This window comes from Pholis gunnellus, assembly GCF_910591455.1.
Source record: "Pholis gunnellus genome assembly, chromosome: 10".
Taxonomy (NCBI): domain Eukaryota; kingdom Metazoa; phylum Chordata; class Actinopteri; order Perciformes; family Pholidae; genus Pholis; species Pholis gunnellus.
Genome location: NC_136537.1, coordinates 16,156,047 through 16,172,619, shown reverse-complemented (window position 1 = coordinate 16,172,619; position 16,573 = coordinate 16,156,047). Strand labels below are relative to the sequence as shown.

Here is a 16,573-nt window from a genome sequence, read left to right as displayed (position 1 = left end):
AAGAAATTGAAGGTAGAGCAGGTCTAGCTTAAAGCCTTATATAAATCTACCCAAGGCTCTAATGTAATCCAGTATCTCAGCTAAAGTTTTACTTGTTTTAAGTCAGACTAAGATGTTTCGAGGGCTTCTTGCAGAATGCATGCTGTCATCCTCTTGCACAGTCATATCTTTAATTACATTGTTGTTAATCACTGACGTGTGACCCAATAACCTGCTCACTGCACTAAATTCCCAGCGTGTTCGCAGGAGATTAGACTGACCCGACGTAATGAACGTGCACAGCTATTGAACCTGTAATTGGACCAGACTTGTAAGCTAATTATTTCCAGAGCTAACAAGAGATTACTCCTGTTGAATTAGAGGGGGGAGAATGTGTGGAGCATAACACATGTAAGCTCCTGTGTGATATGTGGAGGTCACTTCTGGTCTGACTGTTCATATTAGAAATAACAAAATCCCACAGGATTTATTTCTGAATAATAGAAAATTGAAAGAAAATATTCATCCTGTTAGCTATGCTGGTGTTGTCCGTACGTTGCTCCACCAATTCGGTCAAGACTGAAATATCTCAACAAGTATAGAGGTGAAGTCCCTCCCCTTCTGTCCCCCATGGGATAAATATGTACAGCAATCAACAACAACAGACAAGTACTTTTTTGATCCCATTTGAATTGTGGCATGAATTACTGGTATGATGTTTGTCACTTTAAAAGATAATTTTGCAACTCAAGAAAGTCACAGTGTCGTAGTATCATTTAGTTTTGTGTGAAACCGCTCAGTGAACAACATCAATCGTTATCAAACGTCATCTTACCTGATGTGTTTTTTACAGCGACTCTTGGTCTCTTTATCAGCCGGGAAGCAAAAGAATGAGTAACACCCGTTGCTCATAAGTGAACATATATATGTATAAAACATAGTCATCTTAGATTCAGCGAGAGACGTCACTAACACAACTTGTGGGTGTGTAGTCTTTCTAATTACGTATTTTCACATATTTCTATAACATTATCTTTTTTTATTTAAATTAACAAACGTGTATGTGTAATTCATGGCACAATTCAAACAGGATCAAAAAAGTATTTGTCTTTTGCCGATATCTACCGTACCTTCTATTGAATGGATTGCCATGAAATGTGGTACCCACGTTCATGGTCCCCAGAGGATGAAGCCTAGTGACTTTGGTGATCCCTTGACTTTAATTCTAGCACCATCATCTGGTCAAAGTTTTAATTTGTCCGATACAGCTTGTGACCAAATGCCTGAAAAACGAATGAGCTGTACTTCCTACTTTTGTGCGGTCTCATCTTTCTTTGTTCAGAAGGTTTTGTCAAGTTATTATTCTTACTATCTTTAAACATTTATTCATTACTTTTTGGACTCTTAAGTTGGTGGAGATAACAAAAAGTGACCGAGCAAATATTGTTTAAGTTTCTTATATATATAGAGAGAAGTACACATAAAGAGTATTCTCTACATACAGAGATTAGTACACTCTTCTCTATTTTTATAACAGTTTTTTTTCTATATTTATTAATGTTTCTGTGGGAAACCATAGTTTTAAACATTATTTGTGACACATTTTGTATGAACCTTGTTTTTTAACAATATATAAACCGTATGCAAATAACCAGAAGAGAGAGCCATTTCCTGCCTCATGCCCTCACTAATTTACACTCTAATCAACCGGCCCTCTTTGTGTTGTGCAGCCTGTTTTTGATGTCCTACAGATTCCACTGCCCGCTCTTTCCGTTAATGAACTAATCTCAGGGGGCTGTGGGTGGAGGGAAATGACACTCCACCTCGCGCTTTCATTCATAAATATAATACCTGCATTGTGTTGTAGTGGAGGGGCGAGGCATCGAGAGCTTTTTGAAATGCAATAAGAGAAGATGAAAGCGTTAGAACCGGGGAACAGATTGTTCGTCATTCATGGCTGCATGTCTCAAACTGATGGACAGGACAGGATTTATATAACACGGAAAGGTGTCTTTCCTGTCCACCATGTTTGTTCCATCGTACTGGACTGGTTGGTGCACTCTGGCCCCGCATGGGCCTTCGTTGCTCTGCTTCCCGTCCCACGCCATCCCCCACTGCGGCCTACAGGGCACGGCTTGCCCAGAAATGAGCTCATACTCTATAAAGTTGCCAAAACAAATGAGGCCCAGGCGCTCCAGCACTCCCTTCTGCCACCCCAAACACTCCTCCCACTCGTCTGTGTGGGCGATGCCACTTTCAAACACATGCTCTCCTATGTAAACACCCACGCCCTGCACATACACACACACACACACACACACACACAGACAAACAAATCCCAAAACACAGACACAGATACAAACACAGACCTACAACACAAATGCACGCATTTTAAATGCTTTATTTGAATCTTCCAATTACATAATTCTCTCTCCTTCTTTCCTTCTCTCTCTCACACACACACACACACACACACACACACACACACACTCGTCTGTGTTAACACAATGTCCATGGACGGATTACAAGACAATGGTCACCTGAGGACAGACATGTAGAAGGCCCCTTACCCCTCCTATATAATAAACACCCAGACTGAAACACACACACACAAAATGACTGCAAACGTCTTGTCTATTATTTATAATTAGCCGTTTTGTGTACATTTTACTCATTTTGTGTCTATTTTTAGTCGTGGTGTGTCTTCTTCTCGTTGTTTTGGGTGTCTTGTAGTTATTGTGTGTCTCTTTGTGGTACTACATCTCTTAGCAATTATTTTAGTGTCTTTGTTATCATTTTGAGTCCCTGAGGTTCTTTTGAGTGTCTTTGTGGTCATCTTCGTGGCCCGCTGTGCCCGGTAGGCTCGTCCAGTAACTAATCCATGACAGTGTCATCCTGTTTTAGTCAGGTTTTATTTCTGTCTGAATGCCAACAGGAAATGCCAGGGGACATGTACTCTCCCATACTGTGAACACGCACACCTCCTACCCTACTGCACTCTATAACACCATCACTAGGCTCCGTCATCTTTGTTCTCTATTATCACAAGATGTCCAGTTATGCAAGAAAAAGTCTGTGCTACAACATATGTCTGAGCATAGAAAAAATATGTAGGCTGTATTGTACATTATTTGTGAAAAGTAGACAAAGTTGTCAGTTCACTTTTTCCTCCCACAGGTGTATGAGTTCATGAAAAACTGTAGAAAATGTAAGCTCACTACTCAATTAGGTTATAAAACCAACACTCTCTCCTCAGGTTGTTGCTATTCCTGGACTGCCGCTGTGAGAGGAGACCTGTGTGGTCTGCTGCCCCCTGGTGGCTGACTGCTGTCTGCTCTGATTACATAAAACATGCTGTGAGTGTGAGTCATCACCCCCTAGTGAGGACAGATGGGAGGTGTGTGCGGTGTGTTTGTGGTGTTTGTGTGTAGGACTGGGCGGAGCGAACCGCAGTGGACTGTAAAATAAGGGCTTTCCCCTCTCTCTTTTCTCACTCTCTCTTTTTCCTTAGCTTTTTTTTTTGTGGGTCAGGAGAATCAGTAAAAACACAAGTGACGTGCTGTGACAGTGAAAATAGAACAGAAGGCTGCAGAGCTTCAGTGTTGTTTAATTTAAACTGCAGCCATTTTGCCGTTCTTCTCTAATTTAAGGATGATAGGAAATTGATACAGAATTGCGTCTGCCTCTACCTGGCGCAGAAATGAAACATTTTTAGATTTTTACTGAAGGAGAGAGAAATCTAAATAGGGCAGTGATCTTTCTGTCTTTGTGTGTTAATGATTTTTGCTGTGTAGCTAAGAGATTCCAGGCGTCATTTTAGGATTGGACGGAAGGAAACAGAAAGGAAAGGACAGAAAGCATCACGATGTTAGCTGGTTTGTTGATGATGTCACAGAAAGAAGCAAATGTATCTTGCTACAGAGGGTTGTGTTGAGTGTGTGGATGCATATAAAGAGGGAGTTGGTTCTGATCTGCTGGAACACACCGTCGAGCATTCACGGTGTTGTGGTCCCAACTCAACCAACCACCGTTAGCTATGAGCCACTGGCTGGCCGTCGACATGTTGAGAGCCGTTGAGAGGCAATAGAAATGCCCCCCACTCTCAGACCTCAGCGCCTTTAACAAAACAGGTGTCGCGAACCAGAAAAGTAGTGGCCGTGGCCTTCAGTTGAAGCTGGCTGTCAAGCCTGTTGGACCAGCTAAAGTAGGTACAGTGTTGACATAAAGCCGGGTCACGCCGCATCTGCTCTTTGATTGGGGGAAAGTAGGGACCGTTAAGGACAGTCCGCTTACGGTCCTGTATTGTCCTGTAGACAAACTCAGGGAAGCGCCTGTGTACCTCTTTAATGATGATGACCTGATGCACATTTACGATATAAACCAGTCAGTTCTCATCCACTGTTTGAAAACACGTCTGATAACGCATGAATCTCACCTTTATGTTGCTTTTCAGTAAGTTTTCTAGAGCAATGTCTTTTTTACTTCATTGTAGCGAGCTGATCGTAACATGCTCATTACTGCCCCCTGAGGCCGAAGGGCAGAACACACACACTGGTACTTGACAGTTTGAGTACTGCAGCTGTAGTGGGTGTTTTTCCCTCAACAGCCACAAGAGGCAGCAATGAGACCATTCTACACCTGAAAAGTAACTTCGACGAGTGACACAAAGGTGAGATTTATATTTTATTACAAGCGTTTTTTGTGTTTTTTTGTTTTATAAGCGAAAAGACTTAAAGGATGAAGAATAACGGATTGGTTTGACGGATGTACATCTGGTTAACTGCCCCACCTCTATTTAAAGAGCAACGCGCAGCTTCACTGAGCTTTTCCATCGAACCATCCTAACAAACTATTGTCAGGGCCTTATGATAAAACATCATTTAACAATAATTCTGAGACTTCCACAGAAATGATCAGCCAACTTTTAGCACATTGCCAATGAAGAATATAAGGGCTAATGACTATTTCTATTATTAACTATAACTATATAACTAATTAAATAAATAAAACTAATTTCAGTTTCCCAGACTGCCCAAGGTTCAGTTTATAATGATTTATAGTGATTACGCTCACCCTGGAGAATGGGAATAAAATGTCCTATAAGAATGACATTGTAATCATTTCACTGTGAGACAGAGGAAAAGTTATATCGTTTTATTAGGGTTTTAAATCTTAGACAAAAAACACAATCAGCAATGTGATAAACCTACAAAAGGCAGTGATGGAGAGCTTGAACATAGGAATGAACAGTGGAGGGAGGAGGAGCGTGGATTGCTGAGGTCTGTTCTGAGTGGTTACTGAATCACGTCTGTCAACAGGAAACAGGGCTGACAAGAATAAAGTGACAAACAGAGCGGAACCAAAGATAAGGATGTAAACTGGTGAAAACAGATTAATCTAGTGACGCTGGGCGTGAATCATTCCACCTGAAGGCAGCCAGAAAATGTGTCACACAGATTTGTTATCACCCTAAACAGATGTGAAGAAAAGAAAATCCCTTTTTATACACATTGAACACAGAATGATGCTGTCCGGTAGGTGATGAATGGAAAATGACAGTAAACATGATATCCTATTTTAAGGCTGTTTCTGTTCTTTATCTGTGAGACATTACTGCCGCAATGTATTTGTATACTGTACATGTATGTGGCTTTCTTTGGAAGTACAAAAAGCAAAGAGTGTAACATCACAGTGACTGGTTGAACTGCATCGACCACTTTTGTTTTACAGCTTAATTTCCTTTTTTGCATCTGTGTTTCTCCCCAGCGCTTTCTCTCCATCTTTCTCTGTGTCCCTCCACTCTTCTTCTTCTTCTTCTTCTTCTTCTTTAAAAGGTGTACGGCCCGACGTAGATGGAGAGTCTGAGGGCGGAGCTGGTCTGGTAGTTGCCCTGGTAGCTGTGCAGAGGGTTAACTGACACCATCTCCAGGTCCAACGTGTACTCTCTGGGCCCCGACACGGCACGGGCCAGCACCAGCATGGCGCTGATATTATTGATTTGCTGCAGACGACAAAAAATATATTAACAAGCGAAATTCTACATTCTTTTCACTTAGAGGAATTGTTTGACATTTTGGGAAATATATTCCCCTTCTTGCCAAGAGTTATATGAGAAGATCAATACTACTATCATGAAATATAAAGCTACAGTTACAAAGACTGGAATAAGGTGGAAACAGGTAGCCTGGCTCTGCCTAACAGCAACTCTATAGCTCACGGATGAACAAGTTACATCTTCTTGTGATTTTGTTGTCTTTGTGCTAAGCTAAGCTACGTGTAGCTTCATATTTACCGTACAACCATGAGCGTGGTATCGATCTTCTCTTCCTCTGAATTCTTTGCAAAAAGTGAATAAGCGTATTTCCCAAAATGTTGAACTATTCTTGACAACATTTCGCTCAATACGAGTGATAAAGGTGTAATGCCTGCTTTATGACACACTATCATATGCGCTGAAAGCATCACCAAAGCTTAAGTTGTCTCACTCGAACACGTGCTATGAAATTAACAGGACAATGAGCGAACACGCAATCCTGAGAATTAACTAACTACGGGAACTTTGTTCTAATGTTTTAAGATAAAAGACTATTTCTCTGTTTTCAATCCAAGCAGAAAGTTTGTTTAGGTTTTAGTGGGACTACGATAAATCTTGTTTTAAAAAAAACGCAATATTATATTTAATTTGAAGAGGCAAAGATGTTGAAGGTAATATCTGGCGTGAAAGTAAATGGAAAGCACAGTTTATTACCTTATTTTTTTTATCAGTAACACAAGTTAAGATGTCTGATTATATCCTGTAAACGTTATCTGACCTACACATTGGTTTAATGTTAAGTATATTTGATCATTTTATGAGGAATTCATTTGTTAAGATGCACAGATATGAATGAAATGTGGTGGGTGAAGTAGGTTTAGTCAGGAAGGAGCCTCCATCATACTGTGTTATACCTGACAAATGTATGCTTCATAAAAAGTCTGTCCAATGTATCCATCAAACCCTAAATTGAGCTTTTTCTTACAGTTAGTGCACTTTAAACTCTGAAGTGTGAGGGTCCTGGACAGAGGATGTCGTATCTGTACAGATTGTAAAGCCCTCTGAGGTAAATTTGTGATTTTGGGCTATACAAAATAAAATGAATTGAATAAAGTCTTCACGCTGGCCAAAGGTTTTGTCAATCATACTCCTTCTCTGTGCTCTGTAACAGCTCTCACCCTGATGTAGAAGTCTCCGTTTTCGTCTCCGGACCGGATGCGGAAGGTGTTGTAAGCCCCTGGAGAGACGCTTGTGGCCTGAATCTGGAAGATGTCTGAGGGGACGGAGCGCTCCGAGGTGATGCTCATGTAGCGGTGGACGATAGAGAAAGGCAGATCTCGACAGACAGGCTTGTTGACGGGACAAACACAGCGGCTGGACACACAGACAGAAGTAAGTCCACTTGAGTACAATAAGTGAAACTTGTATTAATGTTTGGTGCAGAAAAACTGTAGCCGCAGTTCATAGATAAGCCAGCAGAGGGAGTAACATGACTGAAAGGGAAGTTCTCCTAAAATCTAAACAAATATTGAACAGTAGCCACTTTTTTCCCTCGATGTTTTTCTAAAACACATTTTATACTACCAAATCATCTGGGACATGTTAATAAGGACCCACACCTGTTCCCAATCCAACACTTGTAATAGTTTTCTTATTGCAGTGGTCCATGTTCAGAAGAAAAAGGTTGGAAGTTGGACTCATATGTGGAAAAAGTAATTGGGTAATCTTGCGGTTTGAGCCATACTCAACACAGGGGCTGATTATATTCTGAGCTGATGGTCAGCACATATTTTAGTAATTGGGAAAAGGTGTGTGACCGTGTACACAAGCTTTCATGAGGTGTCACTCACTTCTCAGACACCTGTACATAAGGGTCCTGGCACCGGTTTGTGTCCACACACTGGTATCGTCCGTGGATATTCACGCACGTCTGTGTGTCGCTACACTGATGCTCACCGGTTTCACATTCATTTATATCTGCAGAAGAAAAATAGCTGATGATGTTTCATTTGAACCAGAACGGAACAAGAATAGAGCCACTGTCAAAGAATGAATGAGCGTTGACTCAGTGCAGCATTTGTGACTCTGAAAGCACAGAGAGGAAGGTGTTAGGACTGGAGGGGGGGAAAGGAGGCGGGTGTGCTTACCCTGGCATAGCCTGGTGCCTTGCAGCTGGTATCCTTCTGGGCACACACAGGAGAACTTCCCTGGTTCGTTGACACACTGGTACTGGCACAGGTAACTGGAGTAGCTGCACTCATCGATGTCTGTCAAGTGAAACGGTCAGATGTAGAACGGGAAAAGAAAACAAAGCAAGTGAAGTTTGTGCTATCGCTCATATTGATCCTTTACAGACAGAGTGGGTCTCTCACCGTTACAAGCGAAGCCATCAGACCCCAGTTCATAGCCCTGGTCACAGCGACACAGGAAGGTGCCATACGTGTTGTAACACCTCTGAGAGCAGGGGGCACCCATCTCACATTCATTCACATCTAAAAGAGAGGGGAGGTAGATTTTATAGATACACTTAAATGCTGACAGAGTCAAATAGCAAACACATCCCCAAAAAACAGTTGGATCAAAAACTCCAACTGAAGGCAAAAATCTTAATGATTGCTCCAAATACATAAAAGGCCCTGAAAACATATTGTCTCAATCAGTACTTCGGTTGGTGGGGTCCAAAATTAACACACCAAACTGTTTTTCGGTTTCCTTCACACAACATATTTCTTTCTGTGCTGTTTTTATCACTATTGTAAAGTGAACTGCTGGAAGAAGGACGTGCGTCAGTGCACCAATTAAAATGAGTCAACATTGAATCAACATGTAATGACAGTTGTGGGAATGTTGTTAACGTTGCCAGGCCACTGTCAATCAAATGTGATCAAACCACAACTGATGAAGCAGCTTAACAGAGTTTTTGAGTGTCAAACCATTAATACATTTAGTTAAATCTTAACTTTAACTGTTACTCGTGTTGTTATGGACTTGTAATGTTACAGAGAAATGCTTAAAAGAGTACATTGATTTAGAATTGCACTGCTGACAATTTGATCAAACTCAGTAGAGCAAAAGATACATGTCTACACATTCTTCTTCCTTGACACAACTTAATGAATTGGTTACCCATAATTCAACTCGACTGCTGACAGGGATTTGGTTGTATTATGCTAGTGGCGGCTAATGTGGCCGTTAGCCTCAAGCAGAGATGAGGTGCGTGTGCAGATGTCTCACTTCATTATAACTCTTTCATTTTCCAACTTGTAATCTTCAGCCTCAATCGATGCTGAGTCATCTGAGGCCATTTATTAGACTTCATACAACTCCCTCTGAGACTGCAAAAGGTTTTATACAACCTTTTTTCACATATGCAGTACTCCCCAAAACTTGTTAAGAGACTTTAATTGAAAAACGATGGGTTTGCCCTTTAAGATTTAAACCTACATTTTCAAAGGCTTTCAGTTTTTACATTTTGAGTAAGATCTCTGTAAGATCAAAATTGATTGGAGGCACTAAGAACATTGTGCAGACCTTTTGCCATTAGGCTTTGACTGTTGAGTCTTATAACTGGTTGCAGTGGGCGTCACTCACCGATGCAAGATCGATTGTTTCCTGCCAGCTGGAAACCAGGTTCACACTGACAGGAGAAGGAGCCGGGGACATTAACACAGCGATGTTGGCAGTACCTGTACCTGCACTCATCGATGTCTGAGAGAGAGAAATAGAGTCAGAAAATGGATATTCACAGTGCTACAGGTTGTTAAGGTCACTCTTGCGGCTATAACTAACTTTCCCCCAGGCCATGTAGCGAGAAAGAAAACAGTCAGAATTGCCATATTTAAGGATAAATTCAGATTATCTCACCAATGCACTCTGTGCCAACCTTGCGGTAACCATCCGGGCACTGACAGGTGAAGGCACCCAGTGTGTTGATACACTGCTGGCTGGGCTGGCAGTCATGTTCGTCTCGCTCACACTCATTGATATCTGTGTTTTGTGAGTGAAAAAAAAGGACACACATGGGAAATAAAAAATCACGGTTATTGTGCACAAACACAACATCTTTCATCATGACTGAAAGGCCCTGTCTGACTGTTGAAGGGCAGACGATGGCGACTCTGTTCGCCTCATTTGCACCCGACAGCTGAGAATATCACATCATGTCGAATCACGTTTGCGGTCCCAGATGAACACCTCGTTGTCCTGCAGCGCTAGTAGGTTTCTCGCTTCAAGTCAGATTCTTAAAGCACAGCAGCTGTCCTTGTGTGAAATCTTCCAAATTCCTACGGTGTCTGTCTACCCCCCGTGGACTCATACTCACTCACACCCACACAGTTTGCACACGCAGCCTCCAGTCCCAACACCTGCTACGGCCACCTGTGCCTCGCAATCTGTGGCTGCCGACAATAAACTTACACAGTCACACACACACACACACACACACACACACAAACACCCACAAACATGCTTAATGATCACCCATCCTGTGGCCACCTGTCCACCTCCAACCCCCAGACCTACAAACCAGACACCCACCCACACAGCTGTCTCCCTGCGCCTCGTAGCCCAGAGGGCAGGGGTTGGTCTCGGTGGGAGTGATGGGAGGCTCTGGGGCCGGGATGACCGATGCAGAGCGGGGAAGGCACAGGTAACCTCCATAGTGGTTGAAGCACTTCATTTCCCCTTTGCATGCATCTGCAATGGTCTCACACTCGTTTATGTCTGATGGGGAGACGCAGAGACGACTTGTTAGGAATTAATCAAAAGGACAGGACAGAGCATGAGGAGCAACAGGATGATCCCAGCTGTGACTGTATACAAGAATTAGGTGGTGAGACGGAATAAATGCAGGTAGAAGAGTGTTTTACCTTTGCAGTGCTCAGTCTGATGGTCCCATTGATACCCATCTGTGCATTCCTGCAAAGAGCACCAGAGAGAGAAAGAGAGTGTGAGAAAATGATGGAAAGAAACAGGCACCCTGAGCCAAGTAGTTGCATAATATATTCATAAACATAATAAATCCCCAGTAGTGGAACTTGAAAAAAGAAGCAGAAGATAGAGAAACTTGTTTCCTGTGTAGGAGTGTAGAAGTGCTGGGCCAAAACAACAAGAAGGCATGCTGCCGTTAAAGGCTTTGTGACATTTAAAAATATTTTCCTTAAGCCGAACATTTTTAAAAACAAAGGATTTATAGCCACTGTCTGGAAAAAGGGTCATTATCATTCTGGAAAAAAAGATGTTGCTGTGAGCTGCATGGAAAGAAAAAGTGTGGCATGAAAGCATCATGGAATTAAAGCTAAAATTACCCCCAACTACGACTACTATAAAATGCTGGAAAGGGAAAACTGCTGTGGAATATTAAACAACAAGAATATGAGGAAAAAAGAAATGGAGCTAGGAGAGAAGAAAGAGGATATGACGTCAACATTTGAACACAATTTTCTTTTTGATCTATCATCTGGAAGAAAGGAAGATGCACAGAAAGGAAAAGGAGTAAGAGAGGAGAAGAAAAGCAGGTGAAGAGATTTGTCCATCCTTACCGTGTAGGTGTCACTTTCTGTAGGTGGCTGTGAAATAGCACTGCGGAGGAGCACAGACACACACATGCACACGCACAAGACTGACACACAAGCACCCTGCATACTAATGCACTAAGATGGGACGGTAACACACGTAAAACATGCACACAAACACTCTGCTATCACACAGGTAGCGCTGCTTTGAAGATGAGAGAGGCCGCCAAGAGGTGGTATCTGTATTTCAGAGGGAGACATGAAAAGCAACATTAGAAAACTCAGAATCACCAAATGTTCTGATGCTGGGAGCTGCTCCCACAGCTGAAATGGATAAATCAACCATAAATCAATCATTTTGCAAAAAGCACTGGAGCCAGGTTGTTGTTGTTTTTAAGTAGGCCTGTCCGTCAGAACACAAACAGTTAGCGTCTTGGACTTGGTTCACTGTTTGTCAACCAAACAGTTCCCCGTTGATCGCAGCCGAAATAAATTGAATGAATCACTCTGCCAGGTAAAAACATAAACATCGTGACGTACTCCATCCTTCAGCTGAAAATAACAAAGTCAACATCACAGAAATACTTTCATATTAGCTGCTCACAGAAGACTCTCTGTGTCTCCAGACTGGCAGACTACAACTCACTGGAATGATCGTCTCGCCGCGCGCTGCCTCCAGAGGTTCGGTTCACTGTGTATCAGAGCAGCGTCGCTTGGAGCCCATAAATCATGGCCATTAGTTGCATATTTTATAACAGCATCTCCTGCTCGGCTGCTTCCATCTGTGAGATAGATTTTAAGGTAATTTGTCTCTGTGACAAAGAATCTCCTCTGTAGAAGCTGTGTTGTGTTTTGTCATTGGTGCAAAGCAACTAAGTACTCAAATACTATACGTATTTTAAGGTAGAGAGTTATCAATACACAGTCAAATGTGCAAAAACTTGAGGGAGCCTTCTTATGGAAGCCCATTTTTTTATGTCAATTGATGTTTTGACCCACCGCTCGGCCCTGTAGTGGGTATCAGGCTGTGTCGTCATAAATATACTGGTCCGTCTGAAAGCTGACCGGCTAGTTTTGTTTTTTATTCCGATGAAGACAATTCTGCCGTGATGACAAAAAAAAGAGTCTGTAAGTCATTATAATGAAACACTTCGTTGGCCAATGTCAAAATAATATTTTGACATGTTTCAAAAATAATGAAAAATTCTCTCAATATTTTTGATTTAGTATCTCAAATAAATCATTATTATGAGATACTAAGTCATTATTTTGAGATTTTCTCATTATAATGACTTTAATTTTCATCACAGTGGGCTTCCGGTGTGTTGGCACAATTAAAGGCAGCAAATCAGCGTTGCTCCAGTCCCTTCTTTTACTTTGCTGTCCTTCAGTCGAGAGGCACCTGATTTAGCTGCAGGCTGCTGGAAGATGTACAGAGTCCTGTTTCATGGAAATGTTGTAGTCTTTACTCCATTAAAGTTACCTGAGAACTCTTGTTAGTAGTTACTTTGATTTTACATTAAAAAAAACGATGTATTGTTATATATTAAAAGCCCTGTGCACCAACGCAGGGGATTTCATTCATGTGGCTGATTAGACCTGCTCCGGTTGAAGTTATGCAAGGTTCTGCTGGGATTTACGTCACCAATATTGACAAAGTTGTAACTTGTTCTGCAAAAGAACAGAACATCCCCTGAAGTTATTTTTTCCTTGTTTTACAACATAACTTTATTATTACAAAATATTATCTTAATCTTTCAGGGTACCCATACTGAAAGGGGCCATTGGGCATAATGAGCACTTTCACTTTGGATAAGTTATCTGCTGGTAGCCTAATACTTATGTACTTATGTACTTATGAATTTTAAATGTAGGGCTCACTTGCATGCTAGTATTTTTACACTGCGATATTGCTTCTTTTACGTAAGTAATGGATCTAAGTACTCCTTACGACAACATTATGTCCAGTGTATTTTGAGGCAGATTTATAGTGTATTATGTTTGCTGAGCATTCTAAGTATTCTGATGGACTTGGCTTTTCTCCCAGCAGAGACACAACCACCCTTCAGTTAATGTTCCTGGAGAGACGCTATTAAGTGGTTAAGCTGACTCTAAAACATAAACAAATCACCTATTCCAGCTCCCGCAGACCAAAAAAAAGTAGGGGGAAAAAAAACAGGCTAATTGAAGGAATGAAAAAAATTCTGAGAGAGTGCTGTTTGCAGAGTCAGTGAGCTCCAGTTAAAATACATGACAGGAACGTTATAATCACTGCCTGTCTACGTGCACAGGCACATGCTCTGAAATGTCAGGAGGCCACATCTGCAGGCATGGCTCATTGTTGTATTTCAAGTTGAGACAAACAGAAGGCCGCAGGGTGACGTGGACACACTCAAATACTTGATGGATGACATCACAGGCCATTCGTGAACCTCTGCGGGGTTAAAACCAACAAAACATGCCCTCACCCTGTAAGCACAGACGGTAACGCATACCGCTGTGCAATCAGGCGGCCGCAGTACGTGCCCTCTCTGAGTTGGCCCATCGGACACTTACAACCAGCAAGAATGTGACCCAAAACCGCCCAAAAACAAAACTGACCATCAGTCCGGGGTCCAGACACTCACTGGCTACTGAGAGTGGGCAGCAGGGATGCATGGGTGTATCCCTGATGTCGCTGGAGACCAAGTGGCGGTGGACCTCTGGAATGCCCGTGGCAAGGATGTGGGCGCCAGTTCTCAGCTGGGATGCCCTGCCACGGCAGTGGTTCCCAGAGTATCAGGTTCTGGGAAACCCCCCATGGTTCACATATGAGGATAGCTGGTGCCAAACCTCTAGCCACTGCTCCCCTAACCTCTCATCTCTCCTCATTGTGTAGGTGGATGTCAGGCAATGTGACCCAAGAGCCGGAATTCATCGTCTAGGGTTTTTTGACGCAGAGAGAAACAGGTTGACTGTGAAACCACATCGTTACGGAAAATATATTTATTGTTTCTGTTGGTTCGGACTGATGGTCAGACAAAAGAAGACATCGCCTTGGACTCTGGGAACTTGTGATGGGCATTTGTTTTAATTTTGACATTTACTTGACGGAACATTTACTAGAGAAAATAATCAGCAGATTAATCGGTAGCTCTAGTATAATCCTCAAAATATTACTGCTCCAACACCTGTTCAGTACAGCATCAGTACTTCTAATATAATTACCATTTCGGGCTTACCCTCGCCTCAGTAACAGCACACTGACCCATTTCTAAATTCACACAGTCAGCACAATTTAACATGCAAGATTTCAGACCGGCTAATAAAAGTGACCATCTGGGGACCAAGAAAAACACACAATTGGACCACACACACACACACACACACACACACACAGAGTGTAAACTGCAGGATGGTCATGTGTTGTAATGTATACATAGCTAACTTTGTGTTGTTCTGCTTGGTTGTGCATGGAGCAGCCTGAGAACACGGTGGCCCAGCGGGCTAAAACTGCGCTCCATTACCGCTGTGGCAGTGAACCTGTAAATCCACAACCAGGGGGTCACTATCACACACACACACACACACACACACACACACACACACACACACACACACACACACACACACACACACACACACACACACTCACTAACTCCTGTCCTGGAAAACTCCACAGTCAGTGATGTATTGTGGCCTGCAGGAGAAATTCACACACTGTAAATGTGATAAATCCCTCTGGTGTGGTTCTGTTCTCCCAGTGGTGATACTGCTCTGTTTCCCTGTGTAAAGGGGGGTTAAAGAGCTGTGATGTATTAGTCTATGCATACAATGTGGCACGAGATGATGGGCTGCTCTCCGGGGAACTGTGCCAGCTTCCTGTTGCCTTTATAATCCCACTGAGTCATTACAGTGACGCTCGGGCTGTCACATGTTAGCTATTAGGAGTATACGGAAAAAATGCACTGTCAGATCACAGTGAGGCAGCATTCTACACTGTCTGTGATGTTGTGTGTGTGTGTGTGTGTGTCTGTTTCTGTAGCTGCCACCTGTTTCTTCGTTTTGTTCAAAGTCTCTGCTGCTTTGTCCCGGAAATTTTAACCGGAGTGACTAAACTGAGATTGTGACACTGACTTTAAAGTTTGTAAAAGACGGATGAGGTGAAAGAACATACTGTGCGATAATACATGCCCTGTGACTCATTACCTCTCTTCCTGTCTATCCCCCTATTACAGTCTCTGAAACACAGTGCCAAGAAGCAAACTGGCTTCTTGGCTTCCTATCGCTGCTTTTGTGAGCAGCAATAGGAAGCTGTGAGAGCAGAGCCGAGAGCAGAGCAGTGGTGGTACTGTTACGTGTATGGCCTGTACCAGAGAAGAAGCTACCTTAAAAAACATGATCAGTCATCCAAAGGTTCTCCTTTTCATACAAATCTCTTCTAACATGGGTGTCAAACATTAAAGAAACACACGGAAACTCACAAATTAATCTTTTTCGGATGAGTCTTCTCCTTCTGACCGGTGTGTCCTTCTGCTGGCTGCGGTCGTCCCGGCTGAGTTGGCGCACAGAAGTGGTCCCTTAAACTCCTGCCTGTCTGACCCTGAGAGAGTGAGTGGGGAGACCGACAGCTGGAGCAGCTGAACACATGCAAAGGGAGGGAGAGAGAGAGAGCAAGAGACGGAGAGGAGAGAGAGAGGGAGGAGAGAGGGACAGCCCATTCTTACCCCCACCTCCTCCCCGCCTCTGGCCCCCTGCACTGCCATCCTCCACTCTCCAAACCCCCTCTCCCTGACCCCCCAGGATGCAAATTCCTGGTCTGCGGCCCAAATACCAAAATTCCAAATCTGTCCAAATCGCAGGCCGAACAACAACTCACAGATTCACACACTTGCCCCCCCATCTTCTTACCCAGTGCCCCCTCTTATGGTCCCACAACACACCTGGTTTCATTTAAACTAAACCCCCGCAAAAGCTCCAAACTCTCCCACCCTTTCCTCCCTCCCTTTTCCCATTTACCCCCCATCTATCTATACTTACCTCCCCCGTCTTTTACTCTCTGTTTTTT

General features: G+C 42.9%; 1 protein-coding gene across 1 annotated transcript; it reads right to left on the bottom strand.

The window, feature by feature from the left end:
* Window positions 1-5,143: 5,143 nt before the first annotated feature.
* Window positions 5,144-16,108, bottom strand: efemp2a (EGF containing fibulin extracellular matrix protein 2a). The gene is made up of 11 exons (XM_079168016.1): window positions 15,990-16,108; window positions 11,554-11,766; window positions 10,882-10,930; window positions 10,550-10,735; window positions 9,878-10,000; window positions 9,605-9,721; window positions 8,386-8,505; window positions 8,161-8,280; window positions 7,864-7,990; window positions 7,192-7,387; window positions 5,144-5,980 (listed from the first exon to the last, which is right to left on the bottom strand). The coding sequence occupies exons 2-11, from the start codon at window positions 11,653-11,655 to the stop codon at window positions 5,807-5,809; spliced, it is 1,314 nt and encodes a 437-aa protein (XP_079024142.1). The 5' UTR covers window positions 11,656-11,766; window positions 15,990-16,108; the 3' UTR covers window positions 5,144-5,806.
* Between the last annotated feature and the right edge of the window lie 465 nt (window positions 16,109-16,573).